The sequence below is a fragment of the Misgurnus anguillicaudatus genome, chromosome 4 (genome assembly GCF_027580225.2).
Source record: "Misgurnus anguillicaudatus chromosome 4, ASM2758022v2, whole genome shotgun sequence".
Lineage (NCBI taxonomy): Eukaryota > Metazoa > Chordata > Actinopteri > Cypriniformes > Cobitidae > Misgurnus > Misgurnus anguillicaudatus.
This window is the reverse complement of record NC_073340.2, coordinates 4,499,779-4,519,058: the sequence shown is the minus strand read 5'-3', so window position 1 is coordinate 4,519,058 and position 19,280 is coordinate 4,499,779. Positions and strand designations below refer to the sequence as shown.

The 19,280-nt window shown below is 35.5% G+C and overlaps 1 protein-coding gene across 1 annotated transcript; it reads right to left on the bottom strand.

Annotated features, from left to right (window-relative positions):
* Positions 1-1,161: 1,161 nt before the first annotated feature.
* fam20a (FAM20A golgi associated secretory pathway pseudokinase) lies at positions 1,162-19,278 on the bottom strand. Its single transcript, XM_055175821.2, has 11 exons — positions 18,778-19,278; positions 13,795-13,988; positions 12,504-12,554; positions 9,761-9,839; positions 9,584-9,676; positions 3,583-3,698; positions 3,304-3,484; positions 2,757-2,866; positions 2,373-2,454; positions 2,237-2,296; positions 1,162-2,162 (listed from the first exon to the last, which is right to left on the bottom strand). Exons 1-11 carry the CDS (start codon positions 19,122-19,124, stop codon positions 1,895-1,897), a joined length of 1,581 nt encoding a protein of 526 aa, XP_055031796.2. The 5' UTR covers positions 19,125-19,278; the 3' UTR covers positions 1,162-1,894.
* Positions 19,279-19,280: the final 2 nt, after the last annotated feature.

The following is a 19,280-nucleotide window of genomic DNA, read 5'->3' as shown; positions in this document are numbered from 1 at the left end:
TTATGTTGTTACTGCTGAAACCATACATATCTATGGCTGAAAACGTCTATACAACAGTTCTAGTCCTTAATTCTGATTGGTCAATAGCTTTGTTTTATTTATGATATTCTGTGTAGCACTGCGCAGCACCCTTACATTGCTGTTCACATTCGGTCAGGGACTATTTTTCCAGCGAAAGAATGCTTTCAGTGATTTTATGTATTTTACTACATGTATTTGTAAAATTAACCAATTTGTGTTGTAACAGCGTGACTGATATATTAAATGAACTGTAAATATGTTTATTTTACAGAGTGTCCCTGTAGTCTAATGAGACACAAGGGGGCAGTGTTCGATTAAAGTTGGTTCATAGTGGAATACAAGCATAACGAATATTGCACAGTAGGCTATACTTTTACATAGTTTTTTTTACATAGTAGGTTGAAATGGTAAGCCATAATGGATAATGGTTTCTTATGGATAGAGAAACATTTTTAATGGTAGGATACATTAGTTTCAAGAAGTACATGAGTGCCAATCAGTTGTTATCTTGGAAATATAGATGTTTCATTTGTCTTTTAATTTACAGTCAGATTAATAAATGAATCAAAAAAGAGGTTATTAAAATGGCAGCAATTATTTAGGTCCAGAATGTTTCACACCTGTCTGACATTTTAAAGTGAATAAATATTTTCATGAATAAAATAACAAAATAAATGTTACTGAATATAATTGATTTTCAGATTTCCAAATGAATTATGTAATTATAACAATTGCCATTCATGGTAATAAAGGTCAATTGTGTTTTCTGTCATCGTAACACTAAGGTAAATGACTAAGTCAGACAGTATGTAAATGTTTTGGTGATGTGAGAATAATGAAGAATTGGGATTGTAAAAAAAACACAGCTAAACTCATTATTTGTCATTTACTGTTACATAAAATCAACCTACATAATGTAAAGAACCTTCTGTGAAAATACAACATTGATATCTTTAATATTCACACAGTTGAAGGTGATGTCAAAGACTGAAATCAATGAATGAAATCAAACTTTGATGCTCCAAATCTCTCCTGATCGTGAGACTTTATAGGCTGGATTTCTCCACCAGCAGAACTACTAACTCTGTGTGAGGTCTGATTAAAGCCAGACGTCTAATTTACTTCAGAAATGAACATTCAGACATTTATTATCCATTTATTATTATTATTTCACAGAAAGTATTATTCCTGGTTTGTTGAGTCAGACAGTAATGGGAATGAGCTTACGCTTACTCAGAGAATTGCTAAACTGCAATATTTAAGGTTGCATTTACTGTAGATGTTTGTTAAGACTCCTCTTAAAAGCTTGTAAAGTATAGGCCCAGATTATTTAAGTCTGTCTGTTTTAGAGAAACCAGCCATTAAATCTCCTAGTGTTTACCTTTGTGTGGATGACGTTTTGTTTGTGCTGGATAATCATAGAGGTTCAGCCACCAAATGATAATGAGAGGAAACATTTTCAATGTACAGTTAAGGTACCGCATAAATGGTGTGTTTGCTATCGCAGTGTCATCTTATCATACTATTGTCTTCTATCTGTCTATAGCTATAGGCAGCTTTCCAAATGACTATATCTGACTAGACTCAATTCACAGTCTGATCTTTCAAATCATTTCAATTAATTTAAAGATGTAAACATCATATTGGCAACCACTCATCGATGCTCTTCATGATTTTCTGAATTACACACAATGTAATAAAATAGATGTTCTAGACTCTGCTTTAAAGAGCAAAGAAAGAAAGAGGGGTTTATAAAAATAAATAAACATCAGACAGACTGATGTTCATAACATTTTATATTTCATTTATTGACCATTTTTCTGACAGTGTAGTAAGAAACTTGGAATTGTCCATTTTCTTCTAATGTCCTTTGTCACCTATCGTTTTCTGTTGGGTGTGAAGTAGTTCCTCTCTGTGATTCCACAAAGTCTGTGACCACCACTTGTGCTTCTCCCAGCTTTTTCACACACCTACCCACCGCCCGAAGAATCTGTCCCAACCGTCGATCCAGTGCCTCCAGATGGGCCTCGGTCAGAATCGGAGTGAGGGGATCTCGGGAGAGGGACTCTCGCATTACATCACTTAGGCGGTACTCAGATCTCTCCAAAAGCTTCAATCTCAACAGTGTAGAGCGCTTGATGCTGTGGGAGGTAAAGATGTTGAGTGCAAGGACGTCTTTCGAAATAATATGACATTTTTTGAGAATGATCCTTACACGCAACATTGGGTCAAGGGTGCTAAAATCGACATTTCATCATGGGAATATCGTCCAAATCTGCAACAAATAAAGATGATGAAGAAACCTTTATTTATAAGTTTAATACTAAACTATAGTAGAAATGAGCACTAACCCTCTGGCATTGTCTAAGTGAAGCAAGAAACCTTCATCCCCAAACTTGGTGAAAATCTCATAGTGGTGCCTGTCCATGTTTCCTACAACAGTAAGGGGAGAAGATATTTTCCGTTAAAGGTTCATAAACGCTTTTGTGACTTTGGCATTAAACTTTTCCGTACCAATGCATTTATTGCCAAGTGTGAAATTACATTTTTCATTAAATTTACATTTGGCTGACACTTTTAAAAGAAATGGGTTTGATCATTAAAGTGTGAGCTACAGGATTATTGTCAAATAGTTTTTACAGGAATGTTCTGGCAACATTTGATATAGCTAGGCCAGTGTGTGCATGATTCTGTTGAGCTTGTGAAATGAAAAGTAAAAAAATGTGCTTGCATGCCTGTGAGAAAATCGAATATTGTCATGTCAATAATGTTGAGAAGTCTGTTTCCAGAGTTGTAGGGATAAAGTTTCTTAATTTTATCACAGTATAACGGATTAGCTTCCCACCTGAAAAAGCAAGGAAAGACATTTATTGTTTCAAGCTGTTGGACAATAAACATTTCTACTTTGAACTTGGCTTTTAAACAAACATTTACCGTCACTCAGCCATGTTTTGAATGGAAAGCTGGAATTTTTAATGTCTCATATAAAAAAATGAATGTGAAATATACTGGAATGTTACTTTATTATTTACTTTATTAATCAGATAAACTGCTGGCTCTTGTTTCTAAAGTCAACACTAAATCAAATCAGACCCTGTTTACTTTCTTAACACACATTCCATGATTAAACCGTTATTCCATAGAGAAAATAATGTTTTGACACACAAGGAATAAAAAACATTTCACTCTGAAAATGCATTACTTTGTTGCACACTGACTGTTAAATATATCTATCTATATATTTGGCAGGAAAGTGAGTTTGTGCAGGGGAACTCTACATACTCCTCTCGTCCAGTGAAACTGTAGGCACGTATCCAGGGGTTGGGAATGGAGATCCGTGGAGCAATGCTCAGGCCTGGTAGATAAGCGGACATGGATCCTTCCAGAAGATCCGGGTGACCACACACTGCATACTCTGACTTGCATATATATAAACACTTGGCAAAGAAACATGTGTTGTTGGCTGCATTTTGAAGGAGAAAGATGAGAAGCAATCAAAACAACTCACATACCGATGTAAAAGCAAGAACTGTAAAGGCCAAATCTAATAGCTGTTCCCACCTGGAGAAGTAAAGAAAACATTGCGCAGGTCGTCATTGTGAGTTATGTGCAGGACTTCACCGGTCAGATTAATGAATCTCCCAGACACTGGTGGAACTCTCCGGAAGTCCAGAACTCTACACACAGATTGCTGTACAATCAGCATTAAATATTTATATGGTTTTTTAGTAAGATTCTTCTTCAAATTGTAACAATTCTTCAAACTTTTTATTAAATAAGATCAAAATCATTTTCAGATTGTGAATGGAATTCTTGAAGCTAATCCTACTGTATAAGCATCAGATAACAATCCTACTGGATTAATGAACATTCTGGTAATTTCGATTTATTTTGATCTTAGTATGATTTGATTGTTAGTAGATTCTCAGAGAATTCTCATTTCATTCTTTAAAGGGGCCATGGCATGAAAATCTGACTTTTTCCATGTTTAAAGGATAAGTCCATTTTCTAATAATTTACTTACCACCATGTCATCCAAAATGTTGATGTTTTTCTTTGTTCAGTCGAGAGGAAATTGTGTTTTTTGGGGAGAACATTCCAGGATTTTTCTCGTTTTGATGGACTTTGGTGGACCCCAACACCCAACAGTTTTAATGCAGTTTAAATTGCAGTTCCAAAGGACTCCAAACGATCCCAAACGAGGCATAAGGGTCTTGTCTAGCGAAACGATTGTCATTTTTGACAAGAAAAGTTGAAAGTGTGCACTTTTGAACCGCAACTTCTCGTCTGTCTCCGGTCATGTGGCGCGCCAACACGACCTCACGTAATTGTGTAATGTTGTGGAAAGATCACGTGTTATATATATGAAACGCACATTTGCAGACCATTTTAAACAATAAACTGACACAAAGACATTAATTAGTATCATTCCACACACAACAACGTCAGAACGGTCCTCTTTCTCCACACTTGTTAACACTGGGGCGGAGTTTCGATACGTCATCCGTGACCTCTTGACGTGATGGCGTGTTACGTGAGGTCGAGCTGTAGCATCACATGACCAAGAGATAGACGAGAAGTTGCGGTTTAAAAGTGCATATTTTTTTATTTTTCTTGTCAAAAATGACAATGGTTTTGCTAGATAAGACCCTTATGCCTCGTTTGGGATCGTTTAGAGTCCTTTGAAACTGCAATTTTAAACTGCATTAAAACTGTTACGTGTTGGGGTCCATTAAAGTCCACTAAAATTAGAAAAATCCTGGAATGTTTTCCTCAAAAAACATAATCCCCCCTCGACCGAACAAAGAAAGACATCAACACCCCGGACCACATGGTGGTGAGTAAATTATCTGGATTTTTTTTTAAGAAAATTGACTAATCCTTTAAGTGGGTTCCCAGTGCTTCTATCAACCTAAAATGTGAATAAGATCAACCCAGTAACTAAGTTTTGGTAAACCATTCTCTGCAAGCATGTGAAAAATTAGGTCATTGAAATTTGGCTCCCCTTGTGATGTTGTGAGGAAATCTTATTATAATAATACCACCCCTTTATCTGAACTATCCAACCACATCACTGCCATTTAGTGCAGAGAGAAAGTGAGAGAGAGAGAAAATAATTGACAGCACAATTGAGTTTCAATTGCAACAAACCACCATCATTGCGATCAGTGTCAGCTTATTTGCATTTTAAAGGACACACCCAAAATGTCACATTTTTGCTCACACCTACAAAGTGTCAATTTTAGCATGATATAATAAATTATCTATATTGTATTTTGAGCTAAATCTTCACATATGTACTCTGGGGACACCAAAGATTTATTTTACATCTTAAAAAAGTCTTGTGAAATGGCCACCTTAATGATTGATTATGGTAAAAAAAGAGTGGCATCTAGAGGTGAGATTGAGAATTACAACCAACCTCAAGTTCGAAAAGCAAAGAGAAGCTATGGTAGCCGCCACAGGTCAAACATGTCAGCGTCTGAGGCGCTCTCCCAATTGGCGCACTTCATGTGGACTTTAGGTCTCATGGCCTTAAATTGCATGTGCTTGTTTAGTCTATGAGCCCTATTTGAATGATTAAAGTGCACGCTGCATGGTCTGAATGGGCGTGTCCAAATCCACTTTTGCTAATTTAACGATAAATGGTTTGTGCGCCGAGCACACCGTCGAAAATGGTTGTTCCTATTCTCCTAATGTGTTTTGGGCGTAACGTGTAATAAACCTATGAGAGTCTCAGCTCTCATCCACTTTAAAAGCCAGTTGTGCTGGCGCTATGTCTAATCCCTATTTAGATGACGGACTTTGTAAACTGAAAAACTAAGCGGGGGAAGAAGATCCCCAGTTTAAGAATAATGTTAAATAATTGTGTTGGTTTTCCCTTGTATTAAAGCAACACTATGTAGTTTTTTTACCTTTAAATAATGTCTCTAAAATTATTTCAGTGATAGAACAACTTTTAACTGGACAAATTTTACTGTTGCTGCAACCTGAGCAGCCTCCTAGCTGCTACAAGCACACTCTGAAAGTGGTGGTGGAGGGTAGAGCACACAGCCCCGCCCCTCCCCCTGCCTGCAGAAGAGTGTCTGATATAAGGCACTGTTGCGCTTTTCAACCACATGGGGGAGCTGTAAGTCATTTTTACATTAAAAACTACATAGTGTTGCTTTAAAATTGTTATTTTTTTATTAAAACCTTTAAAACCTGTTTTCTTTTAGCTCTGGAAGTAAAAATAGCAGGCTTTTAATTGTTGTAAATGTATGGATATCCAACATCAAAACAAAAACTTAAATATGTAAGAAAAGGTTTGTACTCTAAAATACTTTATTTGTAACAAACAGGAGATAAAGAATGTACAAACGTGCGGAGAGCCATATCAGTGGGGTGGTGATGGCGCAGTGGATAAGACACATGGCTTTGGTGTGAGAGACCCGGATTTGAATCCACTGTGACACACCATTGTGTCCCTGAACAAGACACTTAACCCCTAGTTGCTCCAGAGGCGTGCGACCTCTGACATTTAAGCAATATCGCTCGAGTAGGAGTGTGATATAGCTCTATCGGCACTCGGCCTACAGCCTCGTGCCTCTGGCCTAATCACAGCCGTGATGATATAGAGCTATATCACACGACTCCGAGAGCGATATTGCTTTTATACAACAGTTCGACGGCACACGTTTGAAAAACGAAAACTAGAAAACAACAACGGAGTTATTTTAAAAGCCTCTTTGTTTGAGAACTACTTCTTCCGCCACGGATTTGAGGGCGGCCAGAATGACAGGTAACACTTTCGGCTGCTTTGAAGCTCATAACAACTCAATGGACGGAAAAGCCGTTACTTTATATTACCGTTTCTTGGTCACAAAGTGTAGTTTTAAGATTAGTTCAGTCGAGAATATATATGTATTATATTTAAATCTGCAGTCGATTAGTAAAGATAGCGCCTGTTTGAACGTTTGCTTAGTGAGATTCGGTACGAATGAGAACCAAAGCATGAGCGGACATCAGTGTTCACTCGCCCCGCTGACCACCGCCCTCTCTGGGCTACATCTCTGACAGGTATTCCCTGGCTCTCATGTTGGCCTTCTTTGTTTATGATCGTCAAAATGAGATCAAATCAGCAGTATTTGGTGTCATGATCAAACTATTACTTGTTTTTTAATTCATATTTAGTGTCTTTTGTGTTGTTATTGTTTTGGCGCGAGGTAAAAGTTAATAAAACTACTTGTATAACGTTACTATTGCTTTCTCATTTATTCTTAACGTGATACGAGCACTCGATTATTATTATTAAACTTTGTTCTTGTCAGTACTATATAAAACGGTTTTTTATAAGTGTCAGAGAGATGTTTTTGCATGCTGCTTATAAATATATCAGTGGCGATATCTCATAACATGTTTTAATAGTCACGTCACGATAAAGTAAATGATCAATGTCCACATTTAAAAGCTGCGGTGCTTACCTGCTGTTCCACGGTGTTTTCGCGTTCTGATAAGAAATATAGCTCCAGAAAAAAAACGAGTGTTTATATTCCTCTTTCCAAGTGTTAATCGTCCAAACGATGTGACAAGACATTTCTCCCATTAACTTTAACGTAACATCCAAGAGCGCTGATATTTGACGGAATAACTTCCGATTGGGGATTCACAGACTGATTTATGAGCTTGTGAACTAATGAGACACACGGAGAGTGATTCAAACAGCGCGTCTGTGTTTTTCCATTCAGAGATGAGCCTGTTTAGAGGACCTCCATTCACTAGGTGGCGGAATGATACGAAAGGTGAAGCGGTTACAGTGCCGATATCAGCACAATATCGCATAGCTCTTAGCCAATCAGATTCGAGAACCAGAAATATACTGTTGTATAAATATATATATATAGCAATTGTAAGTCGCTTTGGATAAAAGCGTCAGCTGATTGAATAAGTAAGTATTAAGCACTCGGACAGCCATGAGTTTTTTTAAAGCATTACTTTAAAAATGTTTCTCATTTCACCAAATCCACGACAGGTACAGAGTCATCATATACAATAAATCCGTGGGGTAGCTTTTAAAAAAACATTTAATAATAGATGCAATATTTCCATTTGTTTAAAGCAAAACAATCAATTACTTACAGGTGAAGCAGCTCTTTACACCTTCTAACACCTCGTAATCGGTGCTCGTTTAGGTCCAAGAGACTCAATAATAATCTTTTACACTTTTTATCCTTTATTTTTTTATATTATAAAAAGGGTTGTGTTCTGCTGCGCATCCATGTGTGTGATAAGCAAATGCGCATTCTCGTCCGGTATTGTGAACGCGCTCATTAAATAACAAAAACACTATTGGTCAATGGCGTAGTCTATTTTAGTTGCCTCAAAATCAAAATGCGCCAACAATGCGCCTGAACACACCTTGTTTTCAGACCAGAACGCCCATGGGCACAAAATTGGGCGCAAATGCATTTGCTATTTAAACAATGTGGCGCTAAATGTGAAAGTTATCATTGCGCTGAAACTAGCAAAAGACACTTCTGTTGTGCATTGCGCTGCATTGCGCCGGGTGTATGATAGAGCCCTAGAGAGTCCATAGGGTGTCCCATCTGTCATTTTTACACTCAGAAGTGTGCTCATCAGCACCCCCTGTTTGCACCCTTGATGCAGTCTTTGCCGAAGCCCGCACTGCTGCAGGCTCTACGCACTTTACCAACCCAGATGTCCTTGAACGTGATCGTCTCTTTTATCATAAACGGTTTTGAGGCGTGTGCAGCAGGCACTTATTTTGACAAGAGGCATGAAGCACATGGTTCACATGACGCACAGAACACATATTTTGAATTTGCACCCCTCTGAAGAGAAGTCAGCTTGTGACAGTGCCGTGGTTGGATTACAATTAAAAGAGCAGTAAGAGCAGATTAAAGAGCATTATTATCCCCTTTTGACATCACAAGGGGAGCCACATTTCAATGACCTATTTTTTCACATGCTTGCAGAGAATGGTTTACCAAAACTAAGTTACTGGTTTGATCTTTTTCTAGGTTGATAGAAGCACTGGGGACCCAATTATAGCACTTAAACATGGAAAAAGTCAGATTTTCATGGTATGTCCATTTTAATTTAATTTACTAAGGTTTGCACTCGTCCAACAAAAAAGAATCTTCAAAAAGCATGTCTTAAGTTGATTTGTTCATTTAGGAAATAAGACGTTGCACCTGTGTTTTTAACATGCCCCTTGTCAGCAATTTCCACTCCCATCTGTGCTGTTTTGAAAATGCGCTCTCACACTAATTTTTCCTGTTTGGTAAATCTGGCCCTTACTATGTATTGTCTCAACAGGCCCAAACAATGATGTATAATATCCCAGTGAGTTGGATGTCTCAGTAATGTCGGATGTGTCATCTGTGTTTACTCATATCAGATCCCTTACAGTGTAATTCAATTCAATCCTTGAGGATTTCTTGAAAATGTGCAGCGGGCCTTGTATTTGACACATGTGTCTTTAAAGTGTTATTCACTTTAATCCTTGAGGATTTATTGTAACTTCATCTGTCTATCATAATGAAGACTTTTATAACCCCACCTGTCTAGATGAAAGGCTGCAATCTCTGCATTGTGTCTCTGAAAGTCAACAAAATAGAAGAAGTTTTCTGGTGTCTCGTCGTGCCGCTCCTGTCTGAATTCAAAAAGGACCATTTCAGTAGCATACACTGTACGGTAAACCAAACAAATCTACATAAATAACACAATGTTACACTACCTCATTGGTTTAAACATAGCTTTGCCAAAATCTTGGAGCTTCAGTGCCAACTTCAAGTGAAGACCGCTTGGCTTAACCACTGATTGGACAGTCACAAAGAAAGAAAATAATAACACGCACAAACATTTAAATAAGAGATTTTTTTCATTTTGGATCCTATTTTTAGCTTCCCAGAGACCCTTGTACTGCAACAGTCTAGTTAAAGAGGATTTTTATATAAGTGCACATGTGCGTGTACTTCACCAGTGGTGTTTCTTCTGTTTTGTCTGTGGTTGTGGGATGCCATTGCAGGCTGCCGCCAACCCTAAACCGCACCAACTCCTTTTAGGTTTACTTCAGCTAAATCATATCAATATTTCACAAACTCCCAACCACACGCCAAAATAACACGAGTCATGGTGTAAAGAAGATAAACAACACAAGTTTAACTTAAACGATAAAACTACTGCATGTTTGTTTGGGCCCAAAAGGCTTAAAGGAGAAAAGCATTGGGTGGGTTTGTCTGCGCTCAGGGGCAGGTGGTGAATGTGTGGTTTTGAGTTTGAGTTTCCTTTAAGAGGACCTACACTTATGCTTAATGTAGACTGACTGCATTTTATGATTGCCGTTTGTTTGTTTCTGAAGGGGATATAATTTAAAGCCCATTTACTCTACACAACCACCCTTTGATACCAATATGGGACAGTGGTCATTTACTCTACACACGCCTTATAATAACAAGTCCTTAAAACAATTCCGTAGAAATTACAGTGTTATTGCTGCTGGGTTGCCGGTATCTTACCGTAGATTTAAATTTATGTTATTTACTGGCAACATTTTGTTCAAAGTTAAATTAACATTAAATATTTACAAGTCTTTGTCTTTACAGAGTAAAACTAAAATAACAGCATCAAGCAAAACATATTGGGAAACAAAATCTGAAGCAAAAAACAGAAAAAGTTTGATGATGATTTCTGGTTCCCAGAATGCTTTGCATGAGGCTGTTATTGTATAGTTTTATTCTGTAAAGATAAAGACTTGTTAATATTTAAAATGTATTTTACTTTGAACAAACTCTTGCCAGTAAATAACATAAATTTAAATCTACGGTAAATTACTGGCAACCCAGCCGCAATAACATTGTAATTTCTACGGAATTTTTTACAGTGTACTCATTAGCTTCAAAGCTCCAGTATTGGGCAATGGTGATGAGTACACATGGTTATTATGAGACTGCTTGTTTTATTTACTTGTTTTATTAAAATAGGTTGAATATATTTCAATTGTTCATTTCCGTTTGAGTTAGTTCATGCACAGTATGTTATGCATGTATGCATTTTTTTAGAGTGTATAGACAATAAAAAATATTTGATTGTTTATTTTTTTATGTAAAACGTTGCAGTTCAAAAGTTGCGATCTGTTACTTAGCTTGCCATATATGTTAAAAATAATATTTCATAATAATATTAAATGTAAGGAAATAGTTTCACAGTGTAAAAAATTCTATAATTATGCAGCTGGTTGCCAGTAACTTACTGTAGAAGATAAAGACATAGCATAAATGTAAAATCTACAGTAAGTTACTGGCAGCTAGTTGCCAGTAATACACAGTAATACTGTCATTTCTACAGAATTTTTTTACAGTTTATAATTACAAAATATAAAACACAATGTATTGAAAAGGACCAGGACACTAACAGTAGTCGATACTCATCTGATTTCTTTACATGGTATTTAAATATTTTAAAATTTAAATCAGATATATGGAATGTTTGTTATTTAGTTTGTTGCATTATTAAAATAATTGTTAGATTACTTTAGTGTCATATGTGACCCTGGACCACAAAACCGACAAGGGTCAATATTTTAAAATTGAGATTTATACATCATATTAATAAGCTTTCCATTGATGTATGGTTTGCTAGGATAGGGCAATATTTGGCTGAGATACAATCTGAAACTCTGAAATCTCAAGGTGCAAAAAAATATTAAGAAAATCAGCTTTAAAGGTGCAGTGAGTAATTTTTAAAAGGATCTCTTGACAGAATTGCAAAATAATATACAAAACTATATTATCAGGGGTGTATAAAGACCTTTCATAATGAACCGTTATGTGTTTATTACCTTAGAACGAGACTTTTTTATCTACATACAGTGAGGGTCCCTTTACATGGAAGTCGCCATTTTTCTACAGAAGCCCTTAACGGACAATTTTTATTTACTAAGTTGTCTCTGACGATGACATGTTTGTCCGGTGGCAGCTACCGTAGCTTCAAAGCTTAGCTACCGTAGCTACCGTAGCTTGTGTTTCAAAAGCGAGGGGTGAGCAGTGGACTGAGCCATTGGTTGCAATTCGCAACCTCACCACCAAATGCCGCTAAAATTTACACACTGCACCTTTAAAGTGGTCCAAATGAAGTCCTTAGGAACACATGAAAAATATATTTTTTATATATTTACAGTTAAACATTTGCAACATATTTTATGGAACATGATTTTTACTTAATAATATAATGATTTTTGGCATAAAAATGATAATTTTGACCTATACAATGTATTGTTGGCTATTGCCACAGAATACAAATATACCCATATGACCTATAATTAGTTTTGTGGTTAAGGGTCACATGTGTGTGATGTATGTTATGGGGAGACACTGTCTGCGGGACTGTTACTTTACTTTTACAGTGACTTTCTGGCTGATTTTACTGTAAATATTTAACAAAAAACCTGAAAGGACAGAAGCTGCAGTAAAAATATTTACCTTGAAAGCAGTCACATGCACCCTTTAACGCTTTCTCATCCTGAGTATAATCTGGCAGACAAAAGAAAATTATTGTTTTAATGTGAATCAAAATAAACATTTTATTATTATCATAAATCATTTTTGTAAGAATGTCAAAATGAAATAAGAATAATTAAGTTGCATACTACTCATGCTTACTGAGAGATGTTTGATCTGAATAACATGTTGGTCATACAAGCAAAATAATTCTGAGTTTTCCATTAAAACATACTGTAAATACATTTTGTTTCCTTTATATGCATTTAAATCTATTACAAATAATAAAACGTACTGGCTCTGTCCCAAATCTAGCAAGTTGCTTAAAGAAAATTAATAGTTCCCCAAAAAAATGTAATTTTTTAATCATTTACTCATCCTGACACATTCCAAGTGTGTTTTTATATTTATATTTATAAATAAAATATATTTATTAAACTATGCCATCTCTTTATCTTTATTATTATAGTAAGTTCAAATGTCTTTTGAAGGAAAACAATTGGTTTGTGTAACAAAAATATTATTCGAACCCCTCAACTATAACATTTGCTTATGGCCTTGATTTATTATGTGGGGATTTTAAATTGCCTCTTGCAAGTGACAATCACGGAAAGAACGTACACACAAAAAAAAAACATTGGCCACAAACAAGTAAAGTCTAAATAAATTCTTGAAAAAAAAATGTAGGAGGCGTTTAATGCGTATTTTCCTGGAAGTGTCCTGAACAGGAACTCCAGGAGAAGGAAACCACAAGCTTCTTATAGACAGAGAGAGTTTGGGAGATGTGGTGGTGCTCATGCAGGAAATACAAGGCAATACAAACAGAAGCAGAGAGCGTTTGCTGACCACTGCCATGTTTATATTGCCATATGCCTTACCGTCTAAGATGCAGGCTTTCCGCTTTATGACAGATGTCTGGAATCAAATATTTTTAAAAAAGTTTGACGATTTTTCTTACCAAATCCATCATTTTCCTTTTAAAGAAATGTATTACCACACGAGTCATATATGGATTACTTTTATGATGGATGTTTGTGCTTTTTGGATCTGCAATATTTCCCCTGTAGTTCTATTATGATATATATGATATTGTTTGAATATCTTTGGATTCAGCTGATAAAACAAAGTCATACTCACATGGATGGCATGAGGGTGAGTAAATGAAAATACAAATTTGAAGAAGTGAGACAATGATGCCTTTGTTTTAAAAGGTAGGCAGCATTTTCTTGAGTACTGTTCTGCCATTTGTAGTTTTCTTTATGAAAAGCATTACCCGCACTGATAACAGTGGCTGTCTGCATGTCCAGCAGGAGTTTGTCTATGCTGCTGTCATCTCTGGAGTAGAGCTCATATCGGTTGATCCCGAGATGAAATCGCAGCCAGCTGGCCTCAAGGTCAAACGTCACGGGGTGATCAGGTATAGTGATGTTTAAAGCAGCTGCCGCATCAATGTACACCTTTCTCAGTCTGTGGAGCAGATGTTGACTTTGAAGATTGTTCAGCTTTTTATTCACATGAATCTTTTTCTTTACTGTATATTCAGAATTTAGGAAATTCTCTGATTAAATAAATCATTTGCCTTTCTGTACATTTACATTGAGGTTCATCAACTCATCAATACTAAATTCCATTAGTGTGCACAAGTCGAAGCATGTACAAGAGGACTCTTCCAGATTATAAAACTACCCAATTTTATTCCAACGCCCCAAGCAATCTGTCAGCTATATTTTAAAAAATGCTGAGTTAATGTTGGGTCAAATATAAACATTTTCTGGGTTAATTTCAACCCAGATTATTTACATTAATATTTTACTGAATCAAATGTACGCTGCAAGACATTTTGTTGTAATGTCACATAAGTCTAAATTAAAATGGAAACTCAATGATAAAAAAAGAGTGTAGGACTTGATTTTATTTTTGGGGTTTGACTGGATGATTAATCAAAAATGTGAGTTTCAAACCACACATTCAGACTACTAATACAAGTTTAAAAGTCAACTGGAGAGCTTTAAAATTTTCCAATGTTTCATTTTCCATTTGTTTTGACATTATTCATTCATAACATTTGGTGAACTTTTCTTATTTTATGATTTTTTCCCTTTTGTCTACACATTTTTTTTGAGTTTTATTTCTTATGTCTCTACAGTTTATTCTATTTAATTTTTTCCTGAAATATGTTTTTATTGTTCAACTGCTCTGCAACAAAGCAAAACTGTGAAAAGTGCTAGAAATATTTTGAATTAAATTTATTTCAAAAGGGACACTTCACTCATTTGCATTAAGCTTTGTTTCGTAAGAACCCCAGTCATGTTTTTGAATGGTCGTGCATCATTTTCTCAGTTGCAGCTGAGAAAGGAGAAATACATATTTCAGTGTTGCACTTCCTTCTTTCAATGATGTAAAAATCATTATTTTGCATCCTTGAAAGCAGGAAGTAAAATATCTTTGTTGAGGGGGTGAGACTACAAACCCCTTTTTCTCGGTCAAATAGGCACCAAATTCGAAATGTATGTTACATTTTGACTACAAATATGACACACTTTTTAAAGATTAATGTTTCTACGGGTGAAATGCTCCTTTAAAAGGTTTGCATAAATGTATGTTAACAAATTGGGTTGGTTTTTTAGACAGGGCTTAAGCCTAATCCCAGACTAACTTGTATGTTTGAGCTATCTTAATGGACAGGTATTTTAAAACATATGAGTGCCATTGTTTTGTCTAAATAAAATTTTTTGTAAGGTAAGTTTAAAAAAAACGACTTAAATGTCCCAATATATCTACAGCCTAGTCCTATTAATCTAAACCCTGAAACCGTATCATTAAGTTCAAGTTCAAAGTGCTATACAATAGCTTCAACAATAAATAAAACAAAGAATTAAAAAGAAACAACAACAAATATCAGAACAATTTCTAAAAGTTGAGATAAAGAGATAGGATTTAGAGACAAGATTTAAACTTAGATAAAGAGGAAGCCGTATGGTGAGTTGTTTAGGACCAGCCATTCAAATGCCCTTCAAATTTCCCCCTTGTGTTTAAATGAGTAACTAATTAACTATATGTTTTTTGGTAAATATTAGCATTATCTACAGTAAATACTGTGTACCCTGTATGGGTAACATCAGTCAAAAAGGAAAGTCAACCCTTTTTCTAACTATTTTTCTATCAAAACATAATCCCAAGCTATCACGGGACTAATACCCTTTGAAAATGTCCTAATATATACCATTAATTAAGGTACATATTTGTATACATTTTTGTACCAACCTTTGGGGTGCTAATATGAACTCTTTTGTACCAATATGTGCCCTCTGAGGTAATAAAATGACCTCCTTAAGTGCAAAGGTATACTATTTTAAAGGGTACAGCCCCAGTAGGGACCTTATTTTACTGTGTATTGATGAAATAACCTTTATTTATTCTGTCATTAACTAATCTTTACATTTCAAATGTCATCTATTATAGTTTTTTCTTCAGAAGACTAAATAAATAAGGTTATGGACCAATAATATGGGGATATTTATGTATAGGGATATTTTATGTTGACTTTAAGGTGCGCACTGCCAAACATAAAATCAGAATATTTGTAAATATTTGCCCTTGGTCCTCTGAAATGACCTCCACAAACATCAGCTTGAGACAACATCATAAAGAGGAATTAGTTAAATATAAAGACAGACATGTTTACTGTGGCAGAGACCTAGCAGCCCACATGTACAATAAAACTGAGGCTTTGCTCTGCCTTCATAGTTACAACATTAACCACTGTTGCTGTGGACACACGGCTCATTTTGTCTTATCAGTGTGTTTTTGTTCATATATCATAAAATATAGACTGGTGCAGTACAGTAGACTTTACCATGCAAGCTTCATCTGATCTGATTATGTTAAAGACACATGTAATATAAGTCTTATGTATGACAATAGTATCTCAATATAGAGATACACTGAACAAAAACAACTTGTAAAATTTACTTTAAAAAAGTTTGTGCAATTTTTTTAAGTAAAATGTACTGCTTTTTTAATATATCTACTAAAATAAAAAAAAGTCTACTTAATAATGCATGAAAGAGATTTGTTATATAATTAAATAAATGTCACTTAGTTATTTTTATGTTAGAAGTTAGATTCATTTTAATTGTTTAGGTAAAGTCTATTACTTTTTTGAATATTGAAGCATTGCTGTCCTAAAAATATTAAATAAATCTTATTTACTGTTGTATGGTAGATTGTATATATTGTTTGTTATTTTCTTTAACATAGTTCTATGGACTTAGTTACTCGTAGTGTTATAAATGGCAAAATTATAACACAAAATTCATGATAAGTCAGTCAATAAACTTGATTATCCACAAATAACTGTGTTTTTTGACATGCATTGTCAGCACTGTGGAGAGAAATACAATAAAATGTGCTGAATAGGGTTCATGTAAGGAAACACTGATTACCTGAACGGTGACTTCACAAAATGATAATTTACAACAAAACAACATCAATAATATAAGAGCTTAAACCTTAATGACATTTTACTAACAAATATTTAAGTTAAAGTTATTATCAGTTCTTATTCTGTGAAAAAGCTTTAAAAAATATTCAGGCGCAAAGGATTGTGGGTATACAACATGTGCGAATAAATTTAAGTTAATTTTACTTGAATGTTTTAGTTTAATAGAATTTATACGCTTAAGTTAAATGAACTTTTTCACATTTGAACGCGCTAAAGTTTTTGATTAAAATTTACTTAATTATTTTAGGACTATGTGCAGTGACTATAAAACAGTTAAATAATACGTAAGGAATAATTGACGACGGGCCATTGAATTATAAGAAAATAATGCACACTAAGGTGGTAATGCGGCACGACGCGAAGCGGAGTTACACCGCAGGTGTGCATTACTTTCAAACAATTCAAAGGACCGGAGTCAATTATTCCGCTTATACCACGGTTACCACAAACATTGCTCTGGTGCCTATTTTTAAGACATTTAACAAGTTAGGTGTGCGGTTTACAGAAAAATAATCAACACCCATAGAACATTTCTCAGCCAATCAGAATGCAGCATTCAACAGACCCGTGGTATAAAATAAAATATATAATACGACTTTCTATTCCCAAACAAAATATTTTGTACATAAATTAATTGTGTATTTATCAACATTTTACTTAGGAAAATCTGGTTCTCAATAAATGTTAATATTACTAAATTATAAGTTAAATGGTTAGTCTAATATATTTTACTACACCAAAAAGTTCATTTTTGTGTAGTCGCTGAAGGCAGAAACTATGTTAATGCAGGACTGACAGTCAGTGGCTGTGGGCGGGGCTTTATCAGTGTGACATCAAACTAGTAAGAGAATTAAAACGACATGAAAGACTGCTTTGGTTTAACAGGGATTAAAAAATAAGGAGTGGATGTTTTCACACACTGCCACCACACATTTATGTCCAAACAAACGTGGATTTTCAGGTCCCCTTTAAAGTACCAGATGCTTGTGTCCTAAATAAAGCCAAAGATTCTGCAGTGACCAAGCTTAGGTCTAATTGTGGGTCTAATATTTAATTGTACCTCAACTCAGATCATCACAACATCTTATTGGGGAACATTTAACATTATCTTAAGATAAGATATCATTATATATATATATTACATTTGATTAATTTAAAAAAATACTCGGTTGTTGTTTGTAAAATATGAACAAATGCAACCAATGGGTTTAAATTTCCTGGGTTCAACCCAAACTGTTTGTACCCAACCTGTAGGTAGAAGCAACACAGCCTTTTTGAATGTAAGGATAATATTTTGCTTTTACCTGTCATGGAGTAAACTTTACCCTCCATGACCCCACAATGTGACATGTCACCATGCAGGCAATGACATGTCCACGTGTCCAAAGCCAGTTCAATCGCCAAAAAAGCAGAGCAAATAAACCACAGAGTCACTTTATCTTCGTTGACAGAAAGTCTTGTCTGTTAGCTTAATCAATAAATCAGCAAATAAAAATGATAGGATATCCAATAAACTGATGTTTATGAGGATCATTTTGTCTCTCCAAAAAAAAAAAGAAATTCAGATAATTAGATTTTAAATATAAACTCCTGTAATTTGTCCTGAACAAACTATTGGGGACTACAGTGTATTATTGTTGTACAAGACATATTGACTGGTGTAAAAACCAGCGCTTATGAAAACTTAACTGTAATTCATGTTAATCATCAAATATTAACGCACAAATATTTCATACAAAGTCCCATACTTACCTCTCCCAGCGGGTCACTTTCCTCTTGTAGTAATTCATAAGTTCATCATGCTGCAATAGCAGTTCATCGGGTCCCACTTTGGGAAGGCGAATGTTGTACAGCGGGTGTCTGAACAACCGCTCTAGCTTAGAGTCTTGCTCAATGGAAACCAAGGTTGAGGTCTGATTCAACAACCACAGATCAGTTACTGGAACTCCACTCGCCCAGCTGCCATTGGCACCACTGCACATGCAGCTTTCCCTAGGCAGGTGATACCAGGTTTTCAGTCTTGGAATCAGGATGAAATGAATGTCAGCCACCAGAAGGGTGACCAAAGTGACAGCCACCAGTAGCCTATCTCTCCTCATGACCTCCGCAAGGAAGAGCCCAGCAGTGGTTTGCTCCCAGCTGGTTTGAAGATGTTCTCCTCTAAGTTGTGCCAGATGGACGTCCACAACGCTTTGGTCTGCTCATCCACAGATCCTGCAGTATGTTCCTTATTCATTCCATTGTACAAAGTCACG